At 38.3% G+C, this 18,652-nt stretch overlaps 1 protein-coding gene and 1 long non-coding RNA gene across 6 annotated transcripts; one reads left to right on the top strand and one right to left on the bottom strand.

The window, feature by feature from the left end:
• Positions 1-165: 165 nt before the first annotated feature.
• On the bottom strand, positions 166-13,079 carry dnmt3bb.2 (DNA (cytosine-5-)-methyltransferase 3 beta, duplicate b.2). 5 transcript variants are annotated; one of them, XM_067446538.1, is made up of 25 exons: positions 13,075-13,079; positions 10,807-10,929; positions 10,531-10,676; positions 10,218-10,389; positions 8,631-10,099; positions 8,283-8,430; positions 7,985-8,161; positions 7,766-7,884; positions 7,629-7,688; positions 7,006-7,149; positions 6,373-6,480; positions 5,956-6,097; positions 5,551-5,838; positions 5,410-5,454; positions 5,253-5,332; positions 5,005-5,117; positions 3,851-4,034; positions 3,664-3,748; positions 3,416-3,561; positions 3,200-3,290; positions 2,066-2,214; positions 1,808-1,893; positions 664-733; positions 433-554; positions 166-337 (listed from the first exon to the last, which is right to left on the bottom strand). In XM_067446538.1, the coding sequence occupies exons 2-25, from the start codon at positions 10,916-10,918 to the stop codon at positions 181-183; spliced, it is 4,413 nt and encodes a 1,470-aa protein (XP_067302639.1). In that variant the 5' UTR covers positions 10,919-10,929; positions 13,075-13,079; the 3' UTR covers positions 166-180. The 5 variants fall into 5 exon arrangements, with proteins under 5 accessions (XP_067302639.1, XP_067302637.1, XP_067302636.1 ...); XM_067446536.1 differs by lacking the exon at positions 13,075-13,079 and adding an exon at positions 12,466-12,583; XM_067446535.1 differs by lacking the exon at positions 13,075-13,079 and adding an exon at positions 12,015-12,450.
• On the top strand, positions 10,849-18,577 carry LOC137078827 (uncharacterized). The gene is made up of 5 exons (XR_010905353.1): positions 10,849-10,986; positions 17,428-17,587; positions 17,691-17,789; positions 18,053-18,269; positions 18,473-18,577. It is a non-coding gene; the product is annotated as an uncharacterized lncRNA (long non-coding RNA).
• Positions 18,578-18,652: the final 75 nt, after the last annotated feature.

Genomic DNA, 18,652 nt, shown 5'->3' with positions numbered 1-18,652 from the left:
CAACTTTCTTTTGTTTCCCAGCATCCATTATTCCATACAATTCTTCAGTTAGTTAGTCATAACATTTGAGTTAAAAAAGGTACAAATCTTAAAAGCAACAAACTCATGTCCCTGAGTCTTTCCACACTGACAGAAAAAGATTAAGTAATACAAAAACATATCATCATTAAAAACATCTGTTCATTTCAATGGGACCTCATCACAAGCAAAGTAATCCTTTAGTGGTGCTAAAAGATGTCTTATGACAGGGACACTCCAGGACTTCCCCAACACTTTCTGCCTCTGGATACGCCCCATGTTTTTCACATCCGTGTAATGCTTCGGAAATCCAAATATTCTGTAAAAAGTGCAAGTGTGACAGTGAGCATGAATAAAATACATATTTATGCTTAACTTTTTATTTATAGCTAAAGGAGTAGAAGTTAAACATACTTCTCCAATTCTGTGATCCATATATTATCATCTTTTCCATTCATGGTGATGGGGAAATGCGCATCATTGGTGCCCTGCTTCAGTGAGTTTGGTCGTGTAGTGATAGTGCGAACTTTGTCATACTGCAAATTAAGTACAATTAGAGATGTCACAACTCAATGAGTCATCACTACAGTACATCACTGCAATAACCACATACTGCATATCTTTGGCTAGAAGCTCATGACAAACCTTTGCAGTGCGGCCAGCCTCCAGACATTCCTGAAGACGAAGTTTATCTTTCTGTGATGCTATGATTGGTCTGGTCAAAACAGAATAAAACACTTGATGAATATCATAATTACATACTTAACACAGTTGAGTGAATTTACCAGGGGAAAAGTCTTAAAGGAACTGTATGTAAGAAATGCATGTCAATTAATCATTAAATGGCCCTGATATGTCACTAGACATTAAGAAATCACGTTCATTTCAAATACTTATATCACTGACAACAGTAGTCCGGCCAGGACATTGTCATTTAAACGTTGTTGTTGCAGCCTTAAACTGATGTTGATGTCGTGTTTTGGCCTGAAGAGCCGCCCTCCACCCATCTACCAATCACGTCAGTAGTGTTTCAGCATCCAGGTTGCCAGGTCTGCTCTAGTTACCACAGCTGCAGCTCATAGACCGTAAAAAAATTTGGATGACACGACTTCATCCGTTTCTGCTGACCAGAGTTGAAGCTTTCAGACGGGCCACACGGCACTGACATCTTGGGACCGGAGTCTGCGCAGTAGAGAGCAGGAAGTACAGCTGCGATATCAAAAGCCCGCCCACACTCACAGATGTAGAAAAATGAATTATGTTGATGAGAAAGAAACAGTTATGGAAATGTAGAATTTAAAGCTAGAGCTCCAATTTGCTCCCAAAAATCCAGAAAAAAAGTCTGTTAGTGCCGCAGTGACAACTTCACTCCTCGATCACGTCGATCTCAGCTGTCAATCATGAGGTCACAGAGCGTCAAATAACTAATTAAAACTAAACTTATTAAAAAAACAACTCTTAAAATGAGAACATTGTGATGATAACTGCCTACAATGACATAAACTAACTTTGGGGGAAAATATTTGAAGTTTAATTTGATTGTTTAGTTTGCCTCACATCCATTAGAAAACACGGAGGATCGGCTATACTGGGACCGGTCACCTGGGGCGATCAAGGCGCAGAGGCTTCAGTTTCTGAGAGGGGTGCTGCAGCTACAAACGTTCCTGCAGCCTATCTGGCAACCTCCAGTCAGGGGGGAGTACCACACCTGCAGTACCAGTTTTGGCCACAATCTTACATACAATTTCTTTAAGTGAGTGAGATAGTCATACGAACATAACAGACTTACCTGTTCATGCCAGGTATGTTTCCCCAGAAGTATCTTGCTCTGTGAGCAGGACTCACTTTCACAGCATCAACAAGCACAGGGTTACACTAAAAACAAACCACACACTTATTACACCATGTGACTAGGAAAAAAAGGGGAAATTCAGCAGCTTTTACTGTACTGAGAAGCCGGAACGGAGATTTTTAAATGTACACATTTTAATTTACAATGCTGAGTCTTGATCAAATCCTCTATCCAACACAACAATATCACACTTACTTCCAGAAAGCGGCAGATGTCAGCTTTAACCTTGGTTTCCATGAACACCACATTCTCAAACAGCCAGAAGAATGGCTGTGGGTCGTCCTCTTTCGGTTTCATGACATTCAGAAGCCGATAAAATTCGAAAAAAAGCCGCCCAGTGCCCTCTGCAGAGAGAAAAGAGGATCAAAGATGCAACAATTTTTTTTATTATGTGACTAGATGCCAAGTCCACGCAGCAGCATGTTCAACAAAACCTTAAAGTTCCCGTTCTTCGCGATTCCATCTTTCAAACATTAGTTAGTGTGTAATGTTGCTGTTAGAGCATAAATAATACCTGTAAAATTATAAAGCTCAAAGTTCAATGCCAAGCAAGATATTTTATTTAACAGAAGTTCCCTTTCAAAGCTTACAGCGAACGGCCGGTTTGGACTACAGCAGGAAGCGCAGGGATGTAATGATGTCACTAGAACTGTTTGTTTGTTTGTTTGTTTGTTTGTTTGTTTGACTAACCCTCCGCCCACAAGAACACGCAAAATATGGGGCGTGGTGTTATTGCTCTCCCACGTGGAGAAGAGCGCGCATTTAGCGCTTGCATCTCCCCGTTATGGTAAGAGGCGGGACCTTTCCGGGCAAAGTGCGCTAAGCTGCTGTCCAATCACAACACGGGAAGCGCTGGCCCAATCAGAACTCGTTACGTATTTCTGAAGGAGGGACTTCATAGAACAAGGAAATCATCAGGCCATTTTTAGGACAGAGGAAACAGCGCTGTACAGATAAGTAAATTGTGTGAAAAATACTGTGTTTTTTTACACGCGAAACATGAACTCATGCACACTGTAAACATAATCAAAGCTTCGAAAACACGAGAAGAATGGGACCTTTAAATTTAAGGTGGAATACGTGTTTTTTTTCTTCTGCGGGACGAGAGAAGACACAAAATCAATGCATCTCTATTATTGTGCGGGAATAAATTTGCGGGCGGGAGTGGACATAAATATTGCGGGAGCGGGAGTGTAACACATACGTTGCGGGAGCGGGCGGTAATGGTCAGAAATTAGGCGGGCGCGGGATGAAGAAAACAGTCCCGCGCAGGGCTCTAGTGTTAGCCATGTGTTATATAGTTAGTCAGAATCCAGAATTTTGTCTTACCAAACAAGCCTTTCCGGGCAGGATTGACAATGGACAAGTCATTACAAGGACTTCCACCGATGAGAAGGTCAAATGGGCCCCATTTCTCAACCTAAACAATGAAAGAGAATAAGCTTAAGCAGATTCTTCTTTGTATGTGAAATTACATCTTCTGCATTTATGTATTTATAGACTGAATACAAACAAGATGATGAAAAACTTATTTTTCAGCCGTACATGCTCTTTCGTGATGTTTTTAACATCATCCACATGAGTGATTTTTCCATCATGGTTGACCATAGAGATGGTAATGGACTCTTCATCAATTTCTGAGGCCACATATTTTTCCACTTTGAAGCCAAGATCCCTTAGAACGAGGTATCCTGAAACACAAATGCATTTAAATGAACCACATGACCACTACAAAATCAGACTGCAGTTGATGTGTATTAAACTACAAGTGATCCTGGAAGTTGGGAAGTTACCTGTGGCTATACCATCAAATAAGGAAAGCACTCTGATTGGACGTCGCAGGTTAGCAGGGATTGATGGGTAAACACGATGGGGCTCCTGAGAAGTACAAATGTCAGAAGTCAAAGTAATACAAAAACAAATCAGGAAGATCGTCCATTATTTTTACAAGATGATGAACTTTATGAAACAAGCACTAACAAACTCCATGGCACTGTTGTTGGCAAAGAATTCCTGCACACGGATGCTCCAGTCGTGCCTAGGCTTCAATGCTCCAGAGCTGCTCTCAGGTGCACACAGGTAACAGGTCCACGGGTCCACATTTTTCAGCCGGTTAAATGTCCCCTCACCCACTAGGATATCCAGACAGTCCACACAATAGGATCTAAAGAAAGAGAGGAGACCAAACTCAACTATACAAAGTGGGGTTTATAAGTGTAAGGACACTAGAGGAGGTATTTCTAGTTGGCATTACTTTATTTAAATACATTTTGATACCAAAAACCATAAATGAGAAACCAACTTCTTATATTATGTATTATTTAAAAAGCATAAAAGGTTAAAGGGTTACTTCAGTGATTTAGCATTAAGCTTTGTATCAGCAGAAATCCGGTAGTATATTCAAATGGTTGTGCTTCCCACAAGTAAGAATTTGACAAGTAAGAATTATTGCCTTGTTTTGGGAAAAAATAACTCAAAATGAAGTCTGCAAAATAATCTTCCAGTGGGGTAAGCAAAATAAACTTGTTTTCTGCTTGAATTAAGGTTATTTTGCTTACCCCATTGGCAGATTATTTTGCTTATTTTAAGCAAAAACTCTTAATTTTGAGTAATTTGTCCCCAAAACAAGACGATCACTTGTGCTTGTCTAGTTTTAAGAATTTTTAGATGTTTGGACTAGAAAAAAAGACAAAAATACTAAGTAAGAAAAGCATTTTTTGCAGTGTAACTAGTGTCTGTTCTCTAACTGAACTAAGTTATTGTATTATTATGGAATTGAACACAACGGTAGGGGCGTTGCCGTGGTGGTCAAGTGATCCAGTAGCAGTGGCTTTGGGAGTGGCCTCGTAGGGTAGCGAAGCAAGTGCATTCTGGGAGTTGTTGTCTTTCATCCTCATGAGCCAAAAATAAATGTTCTGGCTTTTCTCAGTCTAGAAGGCATTTATTTTATTTTCTGGGACAAATCAAAGCATTTACAATGTTCAGAAACTAATACGTGCAAATGATTTTGAATTATGGAAGATGCCATATTGAATTTCACATGGATGAAAATGAGCCTTGTTTTCATATCTGTGAAAAATTACAGTAACATGACTAAGGTCTATATATTGAAATCACCAATAACAAACACTCACCGACAACAGCTGTCATGGCCGCACAGAATGACCTCCATGCCAGAACAGCACACGGTGCAGTACGACTGATAGCCATCTTCATCATAACGGTACAGCGTCTCCGTGAAATTATACTACATGTAACAAACAAACAAAAAACGCACTGCTACAACTTGTGATAATCTTTGTACAACTACTGAAAAAGTTTGTCTATGGATATGGTATGACTGCATACTTGATTTCATGTCATGTAACTATAAATATAGTACCCTGCAGTTTGAACACAGCCTTCCTTCGAAGAGTGGGTGGATGATTTCGACAAATATACTCCCACATGATAAGCAGAACTCTGAGAAGGAAGAGAAGTAAAATTAGAATAAACTTCACTCATTGATAGCTATTACTGTCTATGAAATTATTTCTCACCTTCAATCTTTCTCTTGTTTTTTAGAAATTCATGGACCATTTGATCTGAAATTTAAATTTAAAACACCAGGTTATATGTGATTTATTTTGCTTTACCATCATAATTTTAATAGCAATAATAAATATTAATTGTGTACATACGTCTTTTTTGGCTGTTCTGTCTGGACTCGATTTGAATGTTTGGTTTAATATTTTGATTCATATTCCGATGTGCATGTTTTTGTTTTCTACGGGTCTTCACATTTTGCAAGGATCTCCGATTAATGCGTTTTCCGTAAACATCTGTTGTCCCAAGGTCTATCGAGCCATTGTGCAGGTCCAGAGATTCAGGGAGTTTACTTACTGACACAGTTAATTTAAATAACTTTCCTGTATGGTCTTTGTGGTTGCCCAAGTTCCCATTCACAGATTGAGGCATATAAATCTTGTCTAAGGAAGAACGAAAGATATAAATACAGCAAATTAATACAGCATATGATACTGAAGTCCATGTAATGAAATACAGTAGAGGTTAAACAGTTTCTTTAGTGTTTATCTGCTGCATACCATTATTTTCTGATTGAGGTCGAAGTCCATCTGGACCCAATGGTTTAAAGCCTCCAAAGGCCCAGTCCAACATAAGCCTAAGCATCTCATCCATAGAGTCTGTCTCAGGAGAAAAAAACATTCTACTGCGCCTGGACGCCACCTAGAGACACATGACAAATCATACAGTGAAAGGCAAAGATGTTTCTGTACTACCATTTGGAAGTTTCTGTGCCACTAGCATCACCAAGAAGAATTTCAAACATATGCGTTACAAAGTGCAAACAAAAATATTGTTAGTGACATTCAGGCTTTTAGGCATATAGGCATAGCTTCTCAAAAATGGTTTTCCAGAGTGTAATCTCAAACTAAACTGCAAACGTCATGCTAGTATATGGACCATAGAGCATTAATAACAAAACTGGTAAAATTCCTTACCTGCAGAGAAATGAAAATGGCATCTTTATACACCTTTACTGTAGCGAAGGAATTAGAACAGAAGCACTTAGCAAATGAAAAGAAGGGCAGGATGTCATCAGTTTGGATCTGCAATAGACAAAAAAAGTTTGTATGATGCATGCATGCATGTATATAATATATATATATATATATATATATATATATATATATATATATATATATATATATATATATATATATATATATATAAATAAACATACACAAACACTTGTTTTTGTGAAATGTCGGGACATTCCATAGGCGTAATGGTTTTATACCGTACAGACCGTATTTTCTATCCCCCTACACTGCCCCAGCCCCTAAACCTACCCATCACAGGAAACGTTCTGCATTTTTACTTTCTCAAAAAACAAAAAACACATGATTTATAAGTATTGGGAAAAGTGGGGACATGGGTAATGTCCTCATATTTCACCCTCTCCTTGTAATACCCGTGTCATTATACACATTTGTATTATGATATTTCACAAAAACAAACACACACACACTTTCTCCTGTTATATATACATTTAACAGAAGAAAGTTGTTATTGAGTAAATAAAAGAAAAACGCGTAACTTAAACACGAGACTCTGCATAATCATTTTTGTACCTCTGACATCATCCTGTTCCCAAAGAAAATTACTTTCCGTAAGGAGCCACAAGGCTTCTTGCTGTCCCAGCTCTGAACCAGTCCAGGCCAAAGACCAAAGCCCTCAATCGGCCCCCAAACCATCTCACCAACTGTGTAACCATCCTAAAGAGATACACAGCAGTCATTAAATGGTCTTGAAACCTTACTTTATTTTCATGTTAAAATACTTTCCCTGTTCCATTTTAAATAAATAGTTATGGGCACAGAAACTTAATGGGATAGTCACCCAAAAATGAAAATTCTATCATCATTTCCTGTCACCCTCAGATTGTTCCAAACCTGTATGTATTTCTTTCTTCTGCTGAACACAAAATATGATATTTGGAAGAATTTTTGTAACAAAACTAATGTTGACAGCCATTGACTACCACAAAGGGGGAAAAAATACCATGGTAGTCAATGGCTGCCGAGATCTGCTTGGTTACAAACATTCTTCCTATTATCTCCCTTTGTGTTCAGTAGTAGAAATAAATTCATACAGGTTTGGATTAACTGAGTAAACAATGGCAGAATTTTCATTTTTGGGTGATATTTCCTTTAATATTTCAGCTAATATTTTAATACCTAATAATATAAGTTACCTGGTATGGAATGTCTGTTTTCTCACTGTTTTGTGTTGAAGATACATTTCCTTTTCTTTTCTGGCAGAAAAAGGTAAGCATTCAATAAAGATATCCGTAACTGAACTTTAAACAAAAAACAATGAGCAAATATTTACCTCATAATTCCATATGACATCATCTGCATCACAGTTGTAATCATCATCATCATCAGTGATTTCATCATCATCATCATCATCATCATCCTCTAAAACTACAGATATACAAGGATGATCCCCTGGGAAAAAAAAAAAAAAAAGAGCAGACCAAGTTTCAATGTCTCAGAACTGTACAAATGATAAAATTCCCTTATCTGGTATATCTGAATAGTCTGAAACCTTCTGTGTTATTTTGGCTTTCTGTGTCTGAGTCAGAAGAGATTGGTACAATATCTTCCACTTCCATTGGTGCAATGTCCTCCACTTCAATTGGCACAATGTCCTCCACTTCAATTGGCACAATGTCATCTACTTCAATTGGCACAATGTCGTCCATTTCCGTTAAGTCAATGATATCTGAAGAAGAGTGTGATGCAAAGCAAGTAGATATCAGTTCCTTAAACGTCTTTTCGATTTGTTTGTTGTTCTAAGTTCAAAGATGTATTTAGCCTTGTAACATATATACATTTCTCATTACCAGATGTGATGCTCCCTTGAGTCTCTGGGCTGAGATGTGATGGAGCGCTTTTATATGAGCTGCTGTCTGTGACATCATCATCAGCCATGTCTTTCTCCTCACAGTCCTCCATTCTCCACTCATTGAAACTGTCAGTTTGTTCAATCATCTAGGATACAGACAACAACACATCAAAACCAAACTTTTATGTCTGCTTGAGTACAACCCATTGTCATGATGCTTGGGTGCTCTAAATGGTGATACAGAAATAAGATGGTGTAGATGTTCTAGACACTTTATATCACCATAGGTCTCTAATTTTCATAAACTCTCTGTATATTAAAAGTGGTTGGAGAAATTATATCTCACCTGTTCAAAAATTCTCTCTTTTTTCAATGTTTTGGGCAGTGCCAACAAGCTAACGATTAATTTGCCAAAACTAGATGTCCTTCCCATAATCCTCAGCTCGGTCTTCCAGTACTGCTCCACTGACTGGTCAGCTGGGTGTGCGTCACCCTCATCAATGAACTGGTACTCCAAAAACTCATCAGTGAGCAAGCTGACATTCTCAGAGCTTGAGCAAACCCCAAAACAGACACCTAAATCTTGAACGACTTTGCCAGTCACCTCAAGCTTTTTTCCTGGACTTAATACTAATGACAAGTTTCTCAGGGTGGAGTCTGGGAAGGGTAAACGTTCAACAATATGAACAGTAACAGACGTGTAGAAGGAGATGATGGAATGGTGGAACGTCTCCAAGTAATCAGACAACCCCACAGAGCATTGCAGGAGAAAATCAGCAGCTTGTTTGCCAACTTGAACGTCTCCTCTTGGTAAATGTCCCACTGTGTCCTGTACAAGCGAGGTCTTTCCTCTCCTCAGAAAAAACTCTGCCGCTTTTGGTCTGAGGAAACTCGCAGTGTAACGTCTCACTAATTGAGAAGCATTTTGGAGCAGCTCTGTCACGCTGACACCTCGGTCAAAACTCTCCTGGAAATCACAAAGAGGTTGCAAAGCATGGCTAAGAAAGAGGGCATTGAGTCGTATTTTGGGATCACCAAGAAGATGACAGATTGCATTTTCATCTGTATCCAGAGATTCAAAGTATTTCTCAAGGTCTGACCAAGCCAAAGTAATTTTCTGGATTATTCTCCAGAAGAGAGAACATTGAGACAGCAGGAGAGTATTGAAGTTTGACCCTTCAACGTCTTCAAGCAAATTTTGAAGACCAGCTGGGAAAGATGGAAAGTGTTTGTAGATTTCTGTGATGAGATTCAGTATCAGGTCAGACAACTCCATTTTCATGACACCATTCTGACACGCTTGTCCTGACATATCTGTAAGTCCACATAAAGATACAATCTCAGGTTTCAGCAGCTTTAGACCTGCGAGAAGACCTTCATGATCTGGGAAATTTGTATAAAATATTGCCATGTTCATTAGAGGTATTCTGAACTTCTTCAGCATCTCTACAATGCTGGAACAGACAGCCTCAGCAGTCTCTTCCTTTGGATGAAGAACATCAAGAAATCTGATCTTGTTTTCCCCAGTAGCTTTGTCAAAAAAGCCCAACAGGATCACACTGGCCTCTTTATCATCCTCAAGCTCCACGTCATGGTATAAATAAAGGCAGTAAGGAGTCTGACTGCAGAAGGGTGTAATATCGTCCCGGTATTTCTTGCTTAATACTAGACTGTACTTGTTATTAGTACAGTTTGAGCCAGCATCAGTTGAGGCAGATGGGCAATACTTTCTGATGAAATGCATCCAGGAGAAAGTCTCATGTGGCACCTTCTTATTTAGCATTTTCTGGTTTAGACACATTTCTTCCTTCTTAGCTATGAATACAAAAATAAATACATTAAAAATACAATATAAAAAAAATACAAAATGTCAATTATATATTTTTTATATATATATATTTAAAAAACTCAATAGTAAAAACTAAAAACTTACACATCCCAAACTCTCTGCTTGATTTCAATGACACATGTTCCTCTTCAACAAAACCCTTTAGAGGGTTATACCTCTGCTTTGCAAAATTATGATCATACATATCTTTGAACCATGTAATCAATTCGAATGTTTTCAGGGTGTCACCATTCACCAACAATTTCAGTTCCAGTTCCTATAAAAGGAAAAAGTCTGTTGACAAAAGTGCATTCTGATAACTGCATATCAATCTAACAAAAAACAAAAAAATGTGAAATGAAGTCTAATTGAATTGCATCAAAGATTTTCGTATTTTCCAGTTTTCACAGAAACTCACTTTCTTGATTTGTGCTTTGTTGAAAGCCTCCTGTAGCAGATTGAAATTATTCAAGACGTCTGAGTTTTCTTTTGCTGTAAACTTCACTTTATTTATGTCGATAGATCCAGGATGAATGATGTCCATCAACTGACAAAAAGCAGCACCTGGAAAAATACACAATTAAAGTGCTAGTGAAAATTAACTTCAAAACCAACTCTACAACTAAAAGTCAGTGTTAACACATAGCTGGTATCACCAATTAAAATGTTTTAATTAACCAGAAAACAAAAATACCTGAGCAGGTGTGCTCCACTTGACTAAAAGTGGCTTGCAGCGTGTCATTGAGCCAGTCCAACAGCTCACTGAGCTTGTGTTTCTCATCTCCATTCTTTATATTGACCACCATTTTTCCATAACCTGTGGAGATATTTTAATTAATTCATCTGAAAACGTTGATGATAGAATTGTTTGCAGGTAAGTACCCATACAATGATAAAAACATAAAGACAGTATGCAATAACTAATTTACAACACTAAGATTCTGAGTGCCCAGAGTAAAAATAAAAGTTTATAATGTCCCCTTTAACCACGTTAAACGCTAAATGTGCAACAACAACAAAATAAAATTGAAAGGACAAACAGCCGAAGAAAAATACGTTTTCTTCTTTGTAGGAACTCCTCGCAGATAAAGACAATTAGTTTAGCCTAAAGTAAGACATCGTTTTGAAAATAAAAAAGTTTATATATATATATAATCTGTTATAGCCATAGACTGTAAAAAATAGGTTATAGCACACATCCGCAAATGCGCACGCGGACCCCTCAATTTACCGCGAAAACTTAAAGGGTGGAAACAGCTGCTGTGACCAATGAAGCGCGAGCGGCCTCCCAGTCCCAGCAGCCATTCCTCCACACTGCACGGTGGGACACAGGCTGCAGGGGAACAAAGAGACGAAAACATGTTTCTGTCTGTTGCTGAAAATTATGCTAAAATGTCTGCTGTATCTAAACACTTACCAATTTATTCAACATTATTTAGGTTCACACACTGCGTTAAGGTAACTAGAAATTGCTTTAAAATTTAATTTAAGTAATATTTTCTTAGACGAGATGGTATAGTTTATTGTTGTTGTTTGTAAACATTTGTGTTAATAAGACGCACACTTTAGCATTAGAGACAAAAAACTTGTCATCGTTGTATAAATGTTTTGAACACAGATGTGTTTACAGCGTTTTAATCTAAATATATATCTTCACAATGTGCACGGGTTTGTGTGAAAATTACTGAAGTGCAGCAACCACATATTGATAACTTCAAACACTCTTAACGCCGTTGATAAAAAGTATTGTAAAACATGCACAACAATCTTTAGAAGAAGTTACCCTGATTTGCAGCTCACTCGCACAGGCATTTCCGCACCTCACGTCGCGCGCATAGCTATTTACATTCACAGTACAAGTTAACTTATATAGAGAAATCCATTACATATGCCACTACTTACCACCGCCCCGTCGGTTCAGTGCTTTGGTAATCGGTTCTACCTCTGGCTATCCCACGGCTTCAATGTATCATCTGATTGGTCGATTTCACGTAGGGTAGTCGATCGTGTTGAAATCAAAAACGTTCTACTGCATGCGTTCTTGCTGTGTTTCAATGTGGAGATGTGGGAGGTTTGATTCATCCCAGTGACTCGATTCTTTTGAATCGGTTGACCAAAAAGATTTGTTCGCGGATATATTTTTCCAGTTACATAATTTCCCCAGTAGGTGGCGGCAAACGCGTGTCTTTTTGTATGTTTTCAGTTTGCAAAGGAGTCAAACGATTCGTTAAAAGCTTTCACGGCCGACACAAGTATCTACAAACCGACCAAGATATCTTAAGAATTACCCTACGCGTTTTCCCAAACGCTTCAGTTCTTCCACTCTCTTTGTGTTGTTGTGAACGATACTTACTAAAATCACATGACGAACTAAATAAACGACATCTATCGTGGGTCTGCAGCAGATCTTTGTTTAGTCAGTGCTGCGCCGAGTCTCGTTCTGACTCCTCCAAACAACAACGACTCGCTAGTGATTGGGGCGTGTTCGTTCAGTTGGTCCAACCAATGAAATGCTTCTCACAATCCGCATTCGAAACGCTATTTGAAATTTGATAATTCCCACTTCTGAAGTCGTGATTTCGAGCTCATCTAATTCAAATTTTGAAATGGGAGGGCGTTTATGTGCAATTTTTACCTAGGAAACTCGTATGTAGTGGTGTACCGAGAACACGTGAATGCAGCAATACCAGTTAAATTTTTAAGGTGGCCTTGTAGTGCACAACACAACGGATCGAAACGCCACAACGCTAGGGTGACCATTTTGATTACCGAAAACCAGGGCACTCAGCCCGGCAATGAGATATTTAAATGATACTCGTAGTTTACTCAAATATTCCGTATTAATTTAAATACATTTAAAGTATGCCCCCTCCTGTATGGATAGAAAATTGTTATATTGGGGCCACGACAGGACTTGAAAACAGCCCTGGGGGAAAAAAAACAGGACTTTTGGTCAACCTACACAACACAATGAAATCCACAATACGGAAATGATCGCGACCACTAGGGGGCTCTCGGAGAGTGGTAAAGTTGGTTTTACGTTCGAAATATTCGCAAGGCGTTCCAAGCCATGTGACCAACTGGGCGGGAACGTCATCGCAGAACGTAAAGAATTGTTTGGCCAGTTTACATTGCCTGACATGGCAGGCTAGTTCTGGCATGAAAATAATTAAAAATTAGAGAGAAAAACTGAATATAATCATACCAAATGCAGCTACTAATACAAACAAAACATCTCTGGTTAACTAGAAGAGCATAATTTCATTCGTTTGTTTAATAAGAGGCGATCTGGGCTGGCGCTTGTTGCCGGTGTTATGAGTGACGCGGATTTCTCGTGCATACAGCAGTCTTCACACAGACGAGCGCTTTAATCTCGCTTAACGCCGATTTTGTGTTTGTTCTGGTGAAATCAGGAAACATAATTCACAAAAATTGTCCCTGCTCGATGTACAATGTGATGATATTCAGTTTTTATGAGGGGGAAAAAACGAGGGCAGATTAGAAACGAGAACTTCTGACAAGCTTATCAAAGGACCATTAGGATAAGCAAAGTTTGCGACTCGCTTTTATTCACGTGAAAAATCTGGGTACTACTATATTGTGTTCTAAGATGCACGAATTCAACATGAGATCTATCAATAAAATGTATCCAACCCATTTAATGTAACTTTACAATGCTGTCGCTGCCATCTTTTGGACATTCATTGCGTTGTTTTTCTTTTCTTGTCCTCAAACACTCTAATCTGTTACACTTAGATGAAAAAAAGAAAATCAATTGTTTTATTGGTTGTATTACTTTATTACGAAGATATCTTGGGCCTCCTTACTGCTGCTATCCATGCCATTCATCGCCTTTTTTTGACGCAGTAGCCTACGTCGCATGCAAAGGGAACGTCTGTGGGGGGGATTGGTTAAGACGTAGGCTATTGAATTCATCAAACTTACGCCCGTTTCACACACTCCGTCTGCAGTGCGTGTGCGGTGCGTATTTTTTTCAGTACCCATGTTGACGGATGACAGCTTTCATACTGCACGCGGATGCTGTCCGTCAGTCCGTTCCAGGAGCGTTGCGTCTGAAGCAGTGCATGGATCGTTTTCGTACCGAGTCCATTTTTTGCTACGCTGCATTGCTGCATTAAAGCGACAGAAGATCGTTCGCATTAAAATAAACATGTACTGACGCGAAAACCTAATTTCACCACAGATGCATTTCATATACTCTTGTTTCAAAGTCAACACATGGCTTTTTTTCTCAAGTAAAGCAACAAAACGACACCTTACCTGGCATTTAGGTAAAAAAAAAAAAAAAGTGCCATAATGGATAGCATAGCATAGCACTCATACTTTCTTGGAGGTGAAAAGCAAAGTTCTTTTTGACCTGCAGGATTTCTTTTAAAAGGGTGTAAAAACGAAAGAAAAGACGAGAGTCGGCCGTTTTTTAATATATACTATTGTAATTTTCTATTTTAAAATGTTTGTGATTTAGGGCTATAAACTATGTTTAAATGTTTTGCCACTTGTGTGAGCTAAATCTAAAGTATATAAATATGAATAAATGAATTTAATAAAATGTTGTTTAAATAGCTACGTAACCTGACTTCTATTAAAGAGTAAACAAAGAGAATTGGAATTCTGACGAGGCATGTTCAGTAAAAACTTTTGGATTTAAAAAAATAATGAATAAATGCTGTGTTTGTGGTATGCAACAGTGGATCAGTTGCGGACTGCAAACGCAGCATATGTGAAAGCACTACAGGGTGTGGGGCTCCTGCAACGCAACACGCACTGCAGACGGAGTATGTGTGAAACGGGCGTTACTCTTAACATCTAAATGCAAACTTGTTCCAGTTCAAAAGCTTGTAGTAGGTTCCTTTTGGTACGACTGACTTACTACAGTTAACATTTTGCCAATACCTCCCTTTATGTATTTACAGTAAACTGATACTGTAATTCAACAAAAGTTCTAGTACTTTAATTCAGTATCAGACTGACTTACTGCGTCATGTAAATAAGACTGTACAATACATGTCAGTAGCCTATAAGATGTCAGGGTTTTTTTTCCTTTTCTTCTTTTTTTCTTGATGATCTTAAAGGCTTAGTTCACCCAAAAATGAAATTGATGACTCAGTCTAATGTCGTTCCACACCGTAAGACCTCCGTTCATCTTCTGAACACAGTTTAAGATATTTTAGATTTAGTCCGACACATTTTAAGATATTTTAGATTTAGTCCGACAGCGTATCTAAATGTATGCACACTATACTGTCCATGTCCAGAAAGGGAATAAAAACATCATCAAAGTAGTCCATATGTGACATCAGTTAGTTAGTTAGAATCTCTTGAAGTATCGAAAATACATTTTGGTCCAAAAATAGCAAAAACTACAACTTTATTCAGCATTGTCTTCTCTTCCGTTTTTTTTTTTTTTTTTCAAACCTCAAATAAAGATTCAAACGGTCATGAATCAGCGTATTGATTCATGATTCAGATTTTCAATGTCAGGTGATTTCAGCAGTGTGACACGCAATCCGAATCATGAATCAATTCGCTGATTCATGACCGTTTGAATCTTTATTTGAGGTTTGAAAACAAACACGGAAGAGAAGACAATGCTGAATAAAGTTGTAGTTTTTGCTATTTTTGTACCAAAATGTATTTTCGATGCTTCAAGAGATTCTAATTAACTGACTGATGGCACATATGGACTACTTTGATGATGTTTTTAATTCCCTTTCTGGACATGGACAGTATAGTCTGCATACACTTGGATGTGTCACTTGGATATGTCACTTTAAATGCTCAAGCCTTTTAAAGCAGGATTGATTCTGATTGGCTGTCAATGTCTTTTTTAATCATTTTTCAGCTCAATAAAATCCCCAAATTTTGTGCAGTCATTGTTAGTGTGTGGAGTGGACTCTGCTATTTGCTTAGATTAGGGTGTACTCACACTAAGCGATCTGATCCGTGTTCAAGTGCGATTGACCCTCAAAGTCTGGTTCAGTTGACTAGTGTGGTGGTACGCATGTAATGTGATCGCTAACTGCGCTTGAGCACGGAACAGTTATTTTATTATTTTTATAGCCTATGTGGTACTGTTATCATTATGACAGCAAAAATCTTTATTACTACTTGGATATTAAACTTTTCAATTAATTTAATTTGAGTATTTAATCTGGTTCTCGCTTTAATGAACAGAAATTGTAGTTTACAAGTAAAGCTGCAAATTCCACCATTAATGTCAGCTGCCTCTGTAATAATCCTGTATTGTGCTACTGAAAATCGTTGCATGGCATAAATTATACATCTATTAGGCAATCTGTTCTGCAATCTTAAAGCACAATCACGCTTAGTACAAGGCAATCATGCCTAGTGAGAGTTGTTAGAACTGAATCTTAACTATTATGGTTATAGTTATCTTTGTGTCGGGGTGCACACTCAGAAAGCTGCCTGTAAGCAGGCCTAATGAATTTGAGTCCTCTTTCTCGGCATACTGCACCTTTATAGTCTTTTTTCATACCGTATCAAGCACATCTCACTCTTTGTTATTTCTCATTTATCCATGTTTCTTTATTGCTCTAACATGCCAATAACTCCTGCCCACTTAAAGCTCCACAAATATATTTGCATACCACGATATATAACGATACAGAAAAAGGATCAATACGTGTATTCTTTATACCATCACCAACATGCTCTAATCTCCAGTGCTAGTGCTATGTTCCCCTTAGTGCTCTTTTTTCCTTCGTGTTAACTAAAGGCTAATCTCAATGGAGTTCCATTTGAACCTTATGCTGCCTTCACGTGCTATCGGAAATGTGATAATTCCCACTTCTGAAGTCGTGATTACGAGCTCATCGCATTGAAATGGGAGGGCGTGCATGTGCAATTGTTACCTAGGAAACTCGTATTTACGATAATTCTGAGAGCATGTAAAGGCGGCATTAATCAACAAGTGAATTCGACCATGAAATCACCTTATCTTCAAGTGTCTTGTAATTGTGAGAGAGAATTTTTATACCCAAGTTTCTTAGTTGGTGTGCCATAAACTTTAAACATGGCGGAGGAGGGTCACCTTGTTTTAACGTTAAAGTAGTGTATATAGTATAATCATTTTGCTCATTTTGTATGTTTTATACACAGCAAAGACCCAGGGTCATCAGCAAGATGACTATATAGATAGCTCTGTGAATGTTTATATGGTTGTCTACTATGGGATACTACACATTATTCGAAATAAATTATCTAATGATTTTGGCTTTAATAAGATTTTCCCAAGAAACCTGGCATCCTCCATGATTCCTATTTTTTCCGACAGCAAAGCACCTGGAAGAACTTCCCAGACATTGCCAAGGGGACTGACAAGACGCACTAACTTGAGGGAGCCGGAAATATTGCCATTTAGGCCACATGAGGGGCGGCTAGCTCAAGAAACCATAGACAATCTGCAGCTGGCTGGTGAGGGAGAGATAAAGAAGGTCAGTTCATTGTGACTCAAAACAAAGAAAACAGATACAGATGCAAACGGCCACCCAATCACTGGTATATCTGACCACTAAACCCTGAAAGACTTTTTCCCAGAGGAATACAACGGATAGAAATGCCTTTCGGAGGATTGGGCTTGTCCCAGAACTTGCTGGCTGGGTCAACAACCAGTGGGCTAAGCAATTATTTTCAGACGTAAGGAACAACAATTCTTTTTTGAATACCCTCACACCCTCTGAGCTCATCTTCATGATGCAGAACATACTGCGTCACTAAATGCAATAACACAACTAAAGCCAGCATCCAGACATTAATGGGCAAAGATGTTCAGCTGCAGTTAGATCACAATGGTCAGATAGTAATGGGTAAATTAATGCAATTGTGTCAGTTGTTGAACTTTGAATGGTCATCTGTGTTATTATTTTATAACTGTGCTGTTTTTGTGTTATTTACTACAGGCACAGCTGCACAGAGACCAACTGAAGAAGAGGAAACAATACAATCAAGTGCGTGACAGAAAACCAAGTAAAAATCATTTATGCATCTGAATTTAACAGTATGGATCTGCTTTGTCTTGGAGAATATTTCCTGATTCTTCATGTTTTCTACTGCTCCCGTTTTTACATTCAGACCAACACAAACATCACTTTGGCATTTGACGAGCTAAAGGCAAAGGTAAATGTCCCTTTATAGGGACATCATTTGCTGTTTACATGCAGTTGATATGAATGCCTTTTTTGTCAGATTTCTAATCAGTGCTTTCAGCTCATAGCTGCACTTGTAGCTTCACAGTCCAGTTTGATAGCTTTTGATGTGTTTAGTTCAGGACGTTATGAAAAATATAAATGTCACACTGCCCTGTGTTTTTATCTTTTCAGGGAACATGACCATAATCCTCTGCCAGCTTTACCTGTTATTATCCTTTAAAATATGTGGGACACATTTTAATAATTCATATTAATGATTCGCTATATTAATTGTTAGACCAAGAAATCATATACAGGAATTAATCATAACCATAGTTCATCATGATTCTCATCTCACAGAATAATACTGCA

Source organism: Pseudorasbora parva, chromosome 6, assembly GCF_024679245.1.
Source record: "Pseudorasbora parva isolate DD20220531a chromosome 6, ASM2467924v1, whole genome shotgun sequence".
In the NCBI taxonomy this organism is placed as follows: Eukaryota; Metazoa; Chordata; class Actinopteri; order Cypriniformes; family Gobionidae; genus Pseudorasbora; species Pseudorasbora parva.
Note: the sequence above shows the minus strand (reverse complement) of the source record. Positions and strands in the feature narration are given on the sequence as shown.

What these genes read in the sequence shown, in the direction of transcription:
- dnmt3bb.2 (XM_067446538.1), bottom strand. Translation starts at nt 10,918, where the DNA reads ATGGTGGTCAATATAAAGAATGGAGATGAGAAACACAAGCTCAGTGAG. An exon ending in CCATTTTCATTTCTCTGCAG is followed by an intron (nt 6,098 to 6,372) that starts GTAAGGAATTTT and finishes ATGTGTCTCTAG; the next exon opens with GTGGCGTCCAGGCGCAGTAG. An exon ending in TGCCCGGAAAGGCTTGTTTG is followed by an intron (nt 2,215 to 3,199) that starts GTAAGACAAAAT and finishes TTCTCTCTGCAG; the next exon opens with AGGGCACTGGGCGGCTTTTT.